This window comes from Anguilla anguilla, chromosome 1, assembly GCF_013347855.1.
Source record: "Anguilla anguilla isolate fAngAng1 chromosome 1, fAngAng1.pri, whole genome shotgun sequence".
NCBI classification, from domain to species: Eukaryota; Metazoa; Chordata; class Actinopteri; order Anguilliformes; family Anguillidae; genus Anguilla; species Anguilla anguilla.
In genome coordinates, this window is record NC_049201.1 from 61,631,018 (window position 1) to 61,644,361 (window position 13,344).

Here is a 13,344-nt window from a genome sequence, read left to right on the forward strand (position 1 = left end):
GGTCACTGTGATGTCACCAACCTACAACTGCAACGTGGTGGTCACACCCTTGCCCTGAACTATAGCCACTGTCAATAAGGTCGGAATCGTTCCTACAAACAGTCATCTCTTACGTTTTTTTTCATCTCTAGTACTTAATCTCACAATCGCGACAGGCCCAGGAAGAGGCTAAAATGAATTGTTTCTAATTAGCTATTCCTGCCAAAGTTAGATAGCACGTAAAACCTGATTACCATCCCAGTAATCCGGTCTTTATTACGCCCTTGAATTTCAACAGGTATGCCTACTTGCAAGTGCAATTGTGTTTCCCGGTAGGTTGCAACACACCACGGGTAAACCTGCAGCCCAGGAGAACTCTACCCAAGCCCAAACATATGTTCTGCTTCCTTTTAACGCACTACACACTCACAGAGCCAGGGAGGGAAGCTACAACTGTTCAGTGAAGTCATTGGTCAAAACCTCTTGTCTGACCACAGCTTTTCCATTAGAATTAGGCAAACTGTCAGGTTTTGAGCCAGCAGCCACCCAAGAAGAGATCTGAGTGTCTGAATGGACTGAAAGGCTGGAGACGGGTGACTAACCCACCTGGGCTGTACAGTCGGGCAGATACACCTGAGGTGTGGAAGAAGCCTTTCCACAGGACACGGACCCCAGGCTGAAAGTAGGTGGCCTACAGTAGCTTCACTGGTGTGCTCGTCCTGAGCACGGGCAGGTCAAGAGGAAATTATAGACTTGTTATTCTTGTCAAGCATCTTAACCTCAAAGAGTCTCCACCATGCTCAACCCACACTATTAGCTATCTGACTCAGATATCATTGATAGTTTAACAACAACAAAAAACCCCTAAAAAACAGCAGTCTGCTTGCTGTCCAACAGACTCGCACATAATAAGCAGCATTATATTTTCACATTATATAGCACCTCTTCAGAACAGAAATAATAGTAATCATGTCAGGAATATATCCTGCATCATGAGCTACTGTAGCAAATACAAACATATTTCCTGAAGCACTCTCACCTGCCAGGAAATGCAACATAGGCAGTACCAAAAACTAAATCAAAAATGTTGAAGACCACATTTAAGCCATGAGACTTGTTTGACATGCCTTTTGCCATTTAGAAATTTTAAAACCACAATTTAACCAAGCCAGTTCACATCAAAGACATGGGAGAAACACAAGTTATGTAGGCAGCTTCAATTGCTAAATATTGAGGTCAGGTTTTCAAATGTATTACTGCAGATGCAAATCTATCCTAGTATTTAACTAGTCAGGCTTGAAAACACTAGACCACACACAAAAATCAAGGCATCAAACTGTGCATCATTTTGCAACTCAGATGTGGCAGACCACAGTGACGGGCAAGGTTATCATTTCTGAGACTTCAAAGGCATGAGAAACAGCAAAGCCAACTTCTTCCCATAGACATTCATAAAGATATCTACAAACTGCAACAAACACAATTTTACTTAAAGAACAAAAATTAAGTTAGATCAGTCATTTTAAAACATGATCGTCCAATAAAAGGATGTTAGGAAAAATCATTTTAGTCATTTGCTAAATGAGAAATCGTAAAACTACTTAAGCAAAGGCTTCATGAGTCCAAAAATATGTGGGGCCTCATGTACTTTCTAACGATTCCCTGATTTCAATCAACTGTCAACTGGGGAAAAGGAGTTAGTGACTGACAAAACACACAGTACAGTTGATCAATGCCCTGATGACACTTGGCCATTGCTTTACTCAATCTCAACAACTGATTGGCAAACAGTGAGCTGTATCTTCTGGTGGGTTTGGCACAGGCTTCAAACAAAAAACAGGCTAAATTGTAGATTGAATGACAGTTGCTCCGTTTAGTTCCAGAACATTTACTTTATCTGCCGCAGTGGACTGGGCAAACTAAACAATTCTGCCCTCTGCTTTCACCCTAAACTATACTGAGCTTGTATGGTTCAGGTATGGCAGAATCAGGCTAATGGAGGCATGGCTGCCTCTGTGAACAGGCTGTTTATCTTCACCTTTTCAAATAGCTCCATGTTAAGGTGCACTGAAGGACCCCCTGCTATGAAGGGACAAGTGTGGGAAGCTGAGATAAGGTAAGAGTAAGGAGTGGGAACAAAGAGGGCTGAGATTTACTCAGAGGGAACTCAGGCCATCCAGCACTGTTCATAACCTCAAACAACCTTATCACCTGGCTGCTGCTTTGCATGCCTTCATGTACCACTCCTACACACTGTGACAAAAGCAAGCACAGGCCCTCGTTTATCCAAGATACAAAAACGCACCATACCCATAACAAGGGAAATTCTGAGCAGGACTGGGCTCCCATACAGAGCCCTCTTGACGTAATAGCTTTTCCCTGCTATGGTCTGCAGGCACTGTGTGGAAACATGTTTGGGTCCAATCTGAATTTTACACCCGGTGGGTACTGGGTTACTGGGCACATGTGCTTCTCACACCTATGCCACTATGCCACCAATTCCAGGACTTTCCAAGCGCTATCAAGGTTTTATTTCCGCAAATTCAAGGACCCATGCTGAGGCTGACTCATCGGTGTTCCAGAAGATCAATAAACGGAATAACAAAGGCAATAAAGGAAAATAAAATATTAGAATGTTATTAGAATGCTCTCAATATCTTGGAACACCGATGCGTTAATGCAGACAATTATTATCCATGTTCATTTTCCTAAGTGCCTAATTGACATATGCCCATGAAGCTCATCAAGATAAGCCCTTTAAAGTACTGTCTGAATTGTGGCATTTCTAGATTTTGACTTTATTTACCTGAGATTTTCAACAAGCACGAGAACCTGTGTGAGGTCTTTTGTCCTAAAAATAGTAAAATAATAACAATAGTAGCTTGCTCCTTACAGCCACAGCTGTGCCAGGCCAGCCAGCTGCATGAAAAGTGGTTGTGGAGATGGCAACTTTGTTGATACTGCCTGAGCAGCTATTCTTAGACACATTAGTGAAGTGCATTCTCAACTTTTTTCACATATTGTCCTCTTACAGCACTTTCCCCGACAGGCCCCCAGGCTCCATGACTGAAGGCAGTGAATGAGACGCAGAGAAGGCTGTTGGTCTGAACGGTAACTCAGGAAATGCTTGGCTCCGTGTGGAGGGGGAGCGATTCATAGATAGAGCTCTACCTCGGAGGAGTTCTCACAGGTGTGTCTCACTGTGCGTGAGGGAGCTGCTCTCTAGGCTCCCAGGCCAAAACAGAACATATTTCTCAACTGCAAGCTGCCAGACCTTCCCCTGCATTCCACTGTGGTGCCATCAGAGGGAAGTACAGCCATGTGGGGCAGAGAATTACCCTCAAACAATTCATTCTGGTGCCTTGTGAGAGGGCTACTAAATGTAGCCTAGCTATTAACTTAAATAAGGCAATGAAAATCTGACATACAAAGATTATACTTTTCCGATTGAAACTGCTACACATTATAAATATATACAGTGTGTAGATAGCCTACACAGTGGCAAGCTACTGTAGTTCTTCGAGCTCAATTAAAAGCTTAGGCACAGCTTTCAGCACAGTTAGCCTACATCACAATAATTGTAGCCTGGGAGGTAACCTTCCCTTCAAAGAAGCCCCTCCAGAAAGCAAGCTATTAACTGCATCAAGATTAGCACAAAACACATAATGATAATAACGACACTTTCTGTGTCTCAAGCACCTCAGTGCTTCAACTGCAAAACAGGATTATTCCCCGAAAGAAAGGCATCCCTTACAAAACAGATGCTGAATTCCAATGACTCACACAGAAATTAAACAATAAATCCAGACAACTGAGATTACAAATTATGAGAAAGCATACTGTTCCTCTTTAAACGCAACTGTACAGATCACGCTGGAATTTTTAAAACAAGACTATCCATTTTTTTTTTTTCCAAAGAGTGTTTGAAACTCAAGGAAGTAGGCTAACTGATTGCAAATACAATGACATGTATAAAAAAATGTATCAAATGTTGATTCAGGACTACTAGCTCAGGAAATCTGACAAAATTCTTCAAGCTTATGCTTAATAGGGCCAGTGGAAATGCAAACACTGGTCTTTCTTATTTTCTGAAAATGGTTTATAACCTTCACATTTTTTACTAAAACATTTCTGCTATTACAGCAGTCATTCAGCATGTAGGCTATATGCAAAATCGCATCAAGTGAGACACATCGTAATTCATCTTCCTTGCTCATTTTCTGAACACTTCAAGGCACAAACAGTGTTGGCTGATTGGTCCATTCTTAATGAGGCTTTGAACACATACACCGCAATGACATTTCCTGTAAACCACTAGTTCAGATTAAAACTTTGTTAAGAAACTTCAAATTTCAAAACATAGGCTACTGCCTTTGCTGCCATGCAACCATTAAATTACCCAACTTGTCCACATTCACATACCCTGCAAATGTAGGAAGGCAGATTGCAAAAGTGTTGCAAAATCTCATTTGTAGGAATTCACAATAAATGTCCCTTAATATCAATCAGCTTAAGCAAAAATGTGATGTTTTTGCAAAGCTCTGGATACATCCAGTCCAGCATTTAACTGCCAAAGACTGAAGTTTGGGATGAATTCTGACAATAGAAGATGAAAAAATATACTGCGGAACAGCTATTTTACATTCCATTTTCTTGAAAATTTTGCCTAATTCCATGGTTATATACATACTATTAATTAATCTATCTGTAGAAGACACAAGATTAACTTTTATTTGTTTCTGGAAACAGCATTCAAAAAATACATACACTTATATCTTACACACGCAAGTGCACACAGGCACACACACAAATGCTACTCACAGACACAAGCACACACATTTCTAAAGGTACCCAGAAATCATACACACAACTTGGGACAGAACTGGGGGTTCAGTTTTATACACTTTGGAAGAACATACACATGCCGGGCAGGGCATGCACGCACATACGCACTGAAACACATGCTGACATTACGTGTGTGGGTGGACCGCAATGTGCACCGTGCTCAGGGAGGAGGCCGTGCTCGTGCCTGCTGAAACAGGTCAGGAGAACAGGTTTGTCTGCCTTCTGTCTCCCACCCTGGTTAACCCCTCCAGTGCCAGTCTGCAGCCGTGGAGGGGAGGGAACAGGGGCAATGGAGGGCCTGACAAGAGGCTGACTATCTTCTCTCAGGCAGATCTGTTATTGTCTATGGTGGAGGAAACAACGGTCCGAGCCAATGGGACGCAGGTCTACCCCTAAAACAGCGGCAGTGAGGAAACGTGCTGTTTTAGGAGTCAGGCCAAAAACAATGAGGCTTGGTACCACAGTGGCGAGCTCTAAAAGCACAGTTGTAATAAAATGCATGGCTATTTCTTGGTAGCACCAGATTAAGAAAGGTGATAGCTCAGGAGAAAGAGGCTTCTCAATGAAAAGTGCAGAAGAGTGCTAAATACAGTCATAATTAATGACCACATATTTCCGTGTACCATAACAGCAAGGGCAACTGATTCCCTCAAAATGCACATGTACCCATAACACCCAGGAAATTCACTGTGCGGTCATACTGTAGAGTTGGAGTGCAGGCTGTGGTTTTGGGTTGCACGTCGTTAACAACGTTTTTGAGCCTGTACTTTAACATGCGAGGGAACTTTTGCTTAGATGGAAAGCGTTGTCTCTAGCAATCACTGAGCTCGTTTAGCCCGCAGCGCCCTGACAGACTGCACAATGTGCTGAATAATTAAAAGAATTTCATACAATCTGTTCGCTTTCAGCAAGGTATTTTCAGACAGCCACATTCGAGCTGGCTTTCATTGGTATTAATGCCTACTTCGCTTTGCCACGGGTACAGTGGCAGGAGGATGAAATGCATCCAGTAGCCTATACTGCACCTGCCGTTTCCCGTTTCCATGGTATCTCGTCACACAGCCATAAAACACAGGAACACTGAACACTTGCGAAGCTGAACAATTTTGGTGCTCAATAAATAATGATCCATTTCCACCTTAAACTTGGCTATGCTTTATATTATTTTGAAAGATCGCTTATCCGTTATCATACAGATGTAGGTCATGTTGCGCACAGGTAGCCTAGCCAGTAGGCTATGCGCCAGATTGTCTCTGGCTAGCAAGCTAGCTACCGCCACATAAATAAATTGCCATATGAACAAGAATGAACAATACTCATCATGCCTCTTAAAAGTTTGATACGCTATTACTCAATGAACAGCGCATCACATTTCGATTGCGGGGGCGCTTTTCTGGGCGTTTATCGCCATTAAGCTAGATACCTTATATCTGGCTTTATTGTGACTCAATTATCCGTAGTATAAGTTATTTTGCAACCAAGCACACAATTACAACCACACCTTGTTATTAATGGCAAGCAAGCCAGTCAATTGGCAAACAACGCGCCGCCGATGTCCGAGTTCGCTTAATTGCTTTACGCAGGCCTATTGAATAGTTTGTATTTATTATAAGCAGCATACGTTGTAAGCAAAATTATTGTAAAGTTGATAGCAAAACATACAAACAACGCTAATAACGCCAGGAGTGGTGGCGCACGGACAAAAGCAGTTTAATGTATTCATTATCACAGCAATACTCCGAAGAATCGATCGGGAAGCAAAGTTACCTTACGCTGACAGGTTATCAAGGCAGAACTTCAGCCTTACTCGCTCTGCTTGACAACACCAACCAATTCATAGCATAATTTCCTATGAGCCATTTCAAACGTCATTCTCTATAACTAAAATTATAGCTAATGGATAACACCTCAGTTACAATAACAATGTGTGCAACGTATCAACATTAACCTAAGTACATTTTAACTAGCTAGTTACCCATCTAATATGGTCTGCAGATAATGTAGCCTATGCTCGCCATTCCTAAACTGGCTGTGCTTCAGGAATCATGAATCTCCGAAGATCAAACTTACTTCCTTAGCTAATGTTACAAAGCGCCACTATATTACTGGTGCCTTCAGCCTTCGTTACAAGCAAAGGCAAATACGACTAAACAAGGACCAGTGTGCCTTTTTCAAGCAAGTGTTTCTGTAGCTATACTTCAAGGTCCAGTTCGCTCCAACATAAAATCAAACAGGTGTCATGTCAGTCGCTAGGTGTTTCTCCACTTACCTTGGTGTAATACAACATCCACAGTTCGTAGAGCCTTTCTTTTGAAGCCATTCTCCTTTACCCTTTTGCTCACACCCACGGTTTGAGTGTTAGCTAAAACATTGAACTTTCCTTCATGTAACAGTAGCTAGCGATGTTATTTCTCACAGAAAGCGTCTATGCTGAGTATTACCCGGACTAGCTGGCAAGCTAACGTTACCTCTCTCGTTTGCTCGCTTGCAAATCATCTAAACACGATCTTCTGAACAGTCGCTGAGCCATTAACGTTAGCTAGTTCTCCTGAAGTTAATAGAAAAGTGTTGACTGAATTAAAATAAAATGGAAACGAAATACTTGAGTATGTGTCGCCTACTGTATCCGTTCCCTATGTTAAGTGCGATTCAAGCGAGAAGACGTCGTGGGAGAAGGCGTAACATCAACAGCCATGTCCGCGGAATACCAATAACGGTAGGAGATTCTTCTGTCTCGAGCTTGACTGCACGAGCGCACCCAGGTTTGCACACAAGTCAAGTTGGATGGGGAGCCTCCCTTCCCCGCCAATACAGAACTGCGGCACTAGTAAGGGACACCTGTCTAAAGTGACATCCCAGAGGGTTGCTTCTAATAGATTCACTTGTTAAAATCTGAATGAGAAACTCCAGGCTCTTTGACCTCGCGACAGGGTGCGTAAATTGTACAGGTAACACTCTTAAAGACACAGCGCACCTTCCAGCCGTTAAAGTAATCTGGTCATCTCCGACAATTTATAATAGGCAGTGACTTTGACTTTGCCTTTTGTCAAACGTGGACAGTTTCTAACAAAACGTGTTAAGATAGCCTTTGGCAGTATCTTATCATCAGCCTAACTTAAAAGCATTATAGGCTACTTCACGCGAAAAAAAGTGCATAGGAATGATCTGTTATTTTTCTGCTGCATGCAGTGTAAACTAAATTCAAAAAATGGTGTTGTGGAGTTCAAGAAAGCCTAACTGTACATCTATAGTATTTACTTTTCATGAAGGCACTGTTTTAACAAACTTATTAAACTTATTAGTAGGCCTACCTGTGTTTATGAAAGTCAAACTGTTAGATGTATCATGTTAAGCCACTTTCCACTTTACTAGTCACATTTCTCTCATAAAAATAAAGCAAATAAAACATTTTCCTAAAACATCAAAGGGTGCATGGACCAATTCTACTTTTTCCCTTTTTATATGAAATTACAGTACCACTATTGTATTCTGCTATTGTATATAAGGACACTGACATTTTGTTGTTTTCTGGTCAAGAAAATGAACCCTGGCTGCTGTTTAATTCTTTGAAGAAAGTAAATAACTGATCGCCAATGCAAATGCAGAACATTCCATTTGAAGTGTGTATAAGATTTCATATTTGGTTATTACTGTCAGTGTATATTTGCTGCTATCAATTGCAGCTCAATATTGCATCAATAGGATATGAAAAATACAGTAAATGGCCAAAGGTAAATTTAGAGTAAAATTATGTTTAATGCTCTTTGTTCTCTCAGGTGCTAATTTGTAAGGGAAAGAGAATGTATAAGTGTGTGGCTGAGGCAGCACCTGTCCAGATTGGTTGGCATGGGATGGTGTGGTGTGCTAATTGTGGTTATTTAAACAACAATGTAGGAGAGAAAGACAACATTGAAATGAATTGTAAAGTGCAGTTACCAAATGGTTCAGTCAGTAAGAGTGTCACCATGAACAGTGGCTGAGCCCTATTCCTATAAGGTCAAGACTTGGGTACATCATTAGCTGAGTATGACCAATATCTGCAGTGGCAGAATACCAAGTAGGTAACAGTGGAAAGGTTGGTTTAATGAAGCCAGCCAGAGTTCCTTCAGCTTCCACTACATTATTTCCTCCAAACAACACATCAGACTTTCGAGTAATGTGAAACATTCTAGTGATTAGGAAATTCTCAAATCAGTGCTGACTGTCCTGCAGTACTGTGCGGCCTGTGCTGTAAAAATGACTCCAGTCGAATACCTCAAAGTGGTACATACACTCCTTTTGATGGAATGGGTGTTATTGTTGTGGTGCTAGAGGCAAACTGGCTATGGGAAGAGAAAATTGAAAATGCTACTGGGAGAGAGTGATTGCTTTCCACCTGCCTTATTTTAGGGTAAATGACTTCACTAGCATGCTAGCAACATTACAATAATTTCTCTGAAGCTCTGATGAAACATGCAGTACATTGACCTGGGCTTTCAATTGGATGTATTATAGGGGGTCCCTACCCAGACTTGATATGCAATAGCTACATATAGATTTTGGAAAACATTTCAAAATATAAAACCCTTTTTAACTTGTGAAAAGGGTGCCCTGGATGTATTTGAGTCTGGATGGAGGGAGGGGGTCTCTGCATCAGAAAAGGTTGAAAACCTTCATAAAACTTATGAATATTGGCCTACAAATACAGAAGAGTGCAGGCCCATATTTCTGTCCACATAGCATGCCTTTAACCTTAAACAAAAATGCAATCACTGATAAGGTCAAACAGATTACAACAAAGCCTCCCAAATCTGTAAACAGTTCACTCCAATCTAAATAGAAATGAGCTGTAAATCTTTTAAGCGGCAGCTCCCAGCTTCAGATGAGCACACAGTGCGCAGAAATGTTTTGTAAAATATGCCTGTAAATCTAAAAGGCACTTGGAGCAGCTGACGTTCGTGTTTGGTGAGTGGTGGAGCCGTGGAGCTGTTGTCCACAAAGGTCTGTTATCTCCATATGCTTCACATTTGTCATTTCCACCCTGTGTTTCACCTTAACCATCAGGCTTTGCACTGTAAACTTACACAAGGGTGTTTACATCTGCCCTTGCCAGTGTTCGAACATGAGCTGTAAAAAGGAACCACACAGCTACAGAGAACACATAAGAAAGCAGGGTACAAAGCCGGGAGAGTCATGTGAGGTCTCATATAAATGTTGGCTAGAAGTTCTGCTACACAGAACTTCTGTGAGTCTTCTGGAGCCAGAGAGAAAGAAGGCACATCAACTATTGCATGACGATAATGTAAGCTTAGAATAAATGTCTTTATTATCTTCCAGTACAATTGCGGGACCAGAGGGGGTTCACAGATTTGCGCAGCTTGTTTCACAACATTTTGCTATTCCCATTATTTATGATGAATTCACATAAGTTATCGACTTTAAAACCTTCTAGATAAGTAGATACTTGTGGCATGCTGTTGTGTCGGTTACAGTTCACGTGTGCCAAGAAGATATAAGTGTTTTGTGACTGAACATGCAGGTTTTTACATCAACACTGCATTCTCAGATAAGGAAGATACAGGAAGACCAACAAAGTAATGTTGCTTTTCCAGATCTTCATAAGGCTCTGTACTCCTTTGTGTAGCATTAGAGCGTTGCTCTTTGTGCTAATTTAAGTACTATGTTTTTTGCTATATGCTATTATTCTAGCACAATTCTGTAGCTTGATATCTATCTACTGTAATCATACTGTATATATTCTTTGTTGTCCCTGTGACATTAAAGTAATGCATCATGCCACACTAGCCTTAAAAGCTGAATGGAACAAGGAAAAAGTGAGTAATAATAACAATAATAATAATAGCTAATGTTGTTATTTTGTCATTATTCCTTTGACTGGCAAACTGAAGTTTGCACTGCTGCGTCTAGCACCAATGGATTTGTGAATAAAAGATCCAAAGTTGGATCTTTTACGAAGATCCAAATACAAAGCTGGCTGTGCACAGCTGGCCTGATTTACATCCACCTCCTTTTCTGAATGAAGATTTGCATTTGTTACAACAATTCAAATGATTTCTGACCCAGACATGTAGAGAGAGAGAGAGAGAGCTTGTATTTTTCATGCCCATCATACAAACAAACAACTTGAATAAAACAAGTGTTAGATACTATTTAGCTTTTAGGTAAACTAAGCATTAAGTACAGTTTAGTGGTAGGAATAGATGAGCAGTGTTGGGCTGAATGGCCTGTTCTCATCTTACGTTATGTTATGTTATGTTATGTTATGTTATGTTATGTTAAGAGACTGCATTGCATCACAAAAACACCCAGATACATAACAAAAGTGGTCAAAGTAACATTATATTGGAGCAAATATTTATCATTTTTTTATACGCACTACCGCAACCAGTTTTAAAATACTATACATATTGAATGTATAAATGTTGAAATGAAATGCATTTTATTAATGGATATCATTGAACATTCACAAATTAATGTCACATTTTATCATGGTTGAATATGTTCAACCTTTCCTATATTTGTTGGAGTAACTACCCCAGAGTTGGCTTTGCAGAGACAAATCTTTTTTGATATTTTCTTTTAAACAGTTGCTGAATTTTCTTAAACTTCAATTAAATTGAAATCAATTAATTAAATTAAATGAATGAATTTATTTCATGAAGCATAAATCAACACAGACACCAGGAAATTTTACTTTTATGCCATGATAACCTTAACTAAGGCTTAAACCAAAAAAATGTATTTGTTTCTTAACTGTAAAAAAATTAATCTTTCTCTGATGCAGAGCATAATGTCAGGACACCCAAACCATGAGTCTGTAGTAGACATAGGTCAGACAGTGCTTTTAAGAATTTTGTTAGCTACATTATGTATAATTTCCTTTTATATAACAGCATTAACATGCTGGATAGTGGCCTAGCCCTACAATGACCTCGCCTTTGTAGAACAATTGATTCTGAATCAAGTAAGTGGTCTATTGTCCACGATAAACAGTCCTGTTAAACCAGTGTTTAATGCACCAAGGACAACTTTCTGAACTTGGGAACTCATTTGAGGGCACAACGTTCCCATATTATATTGCAGTTAGATACACTAGATAATAATCAGGATATAATCTTAATTTAAATTATTCTGGTTCCACCAGATCTCTAGATTTTAGTTGGGAAACCAAATTAACTATGCATGAGGGGAAACTTACATTTATATTAATCTGAACTATTGTACACATTAAATGTTAAACATCTCCACTCCACTTTTAAGTACTGGGGCCATCCTAGCTTCTATTGAATATAGCTGGCTTTTGGTCAACAAAATGAGAAATACTCAGAGAAGCATGAAAACACCTTAGCAGCAGCACACTTTTTTAGAATATCAACTTTTCTTTTACAGTTTAACCTTGAAGACATAACACTATGAAAACATTAATTAGCTGGTAACATGGTATGTTTAAAAACATTAGATTTGTCCTACTGTATGCCAATCCTTTCCCTCTTCTAAAAGAACAGTGTGCTCTGTGTTCTACAGGATGCTAATTGTGTGCCTGCCAGTAGACGGCTTCAGCTCCAGCATCAGAAACAAGCAGGTGGTAATAAGTGTCTGATCTGTATTCTGTAGAGTGACCGTCTACAGCGGAGGCTACGGGTCCTAGTCAGAACTGGTGTTTGAGTGACACCCTTGTCTCACAGCACCATGCCATTTTTGATGGCCGAGTCTCAAACACAAGTCTGTTTTGTTTCAGAGCTGTGTTGGTCAATGGGAGGACATACAGAGAGGACCACCAGGCAGCTGTATTGCCATGGCAATGCCCTACATTCCATTCCACACCAGGACCAGACCACTGCTGAGTGGGCCCCTGTGAATATGTTTGTGTCTTTGCATCCATGAGGTTAAGCATGTACAGTATGTGTACATACGTTCGCCTGTGAGGGGGAACAGCATATGTGTGGTGTATGTGTCTGTGTGTGCATGTGTTCTGTGGTGGGCAATAGAGCACAAATAATAGGAGGGAACACAACTGTCTGACCTATGGTATGTGCAGCTCAGTATTTCATCTGTTGCTGCAGGCCTAGTCTTGACTCTAGACGCTCAAGACATGAACCCCATCCTCCTGGGATGAATGCACTATGAATGAAACGGAAGTCGTTGAGATGAGATTTTATATTAGTTCAGGAATTTGGTTTCTAACATTAGCCTAAGCTAAGCTATATAATCAGCAAAGTAAAGAAAGGATTGTTTAATACTGTTAAGGATTCATGCAAATTCATACAGTACATAATTTATTTGGTTAGCTTCATGAAAAGTCTAATCAAAATCATATTAAATGTGGGCCTATTTATTTCCAAGTTGCTACTACTACGGTCTTCGGTGAAGCATGTGTTAACATTTCTTTTAAATTGTTGTTTTGGTTTCCCCCCATTTTTATTTAAAAATCTGCCGGTTTCATTATACCTTCACCACAGACTATACTTTGACTTTGACGTAGTAGCCAAATGACATGCATAAAACGAGGGATAAAAAAAT

The 13,344-nt window shown here is 40.3% G+C and overlaps 1 protein-coding gene across 3 annotated transcripts in view; it reads right to left on the minus strand.

Moving 5' to 3' along the window:
• nbeal2 (neurobeachin-like 2) overlaps positions 1-7,709 on the minus strand; it is a 78,620-nt gene extending 70,911 nt beyond the window's left edge. For all 3 annotated transcript variants that reach the window (XM_035413488.1, XM_035413475.1, XM_035413469.1), the window contains exon 1: positions 7,094-7,709. In XM_035413488.1, the coding sequence (XP_035269379.1) occupies positions 7,094-7,144 (51 nt within the window). In that variant the 5' untranslated portion in view covers positions 7,145-7,709. The remainder of the gene's footprint in view (positions 1-7,093) is intronic.
• Positions 7,710-13,344: the final 5,635 nt, after the last annotated feature.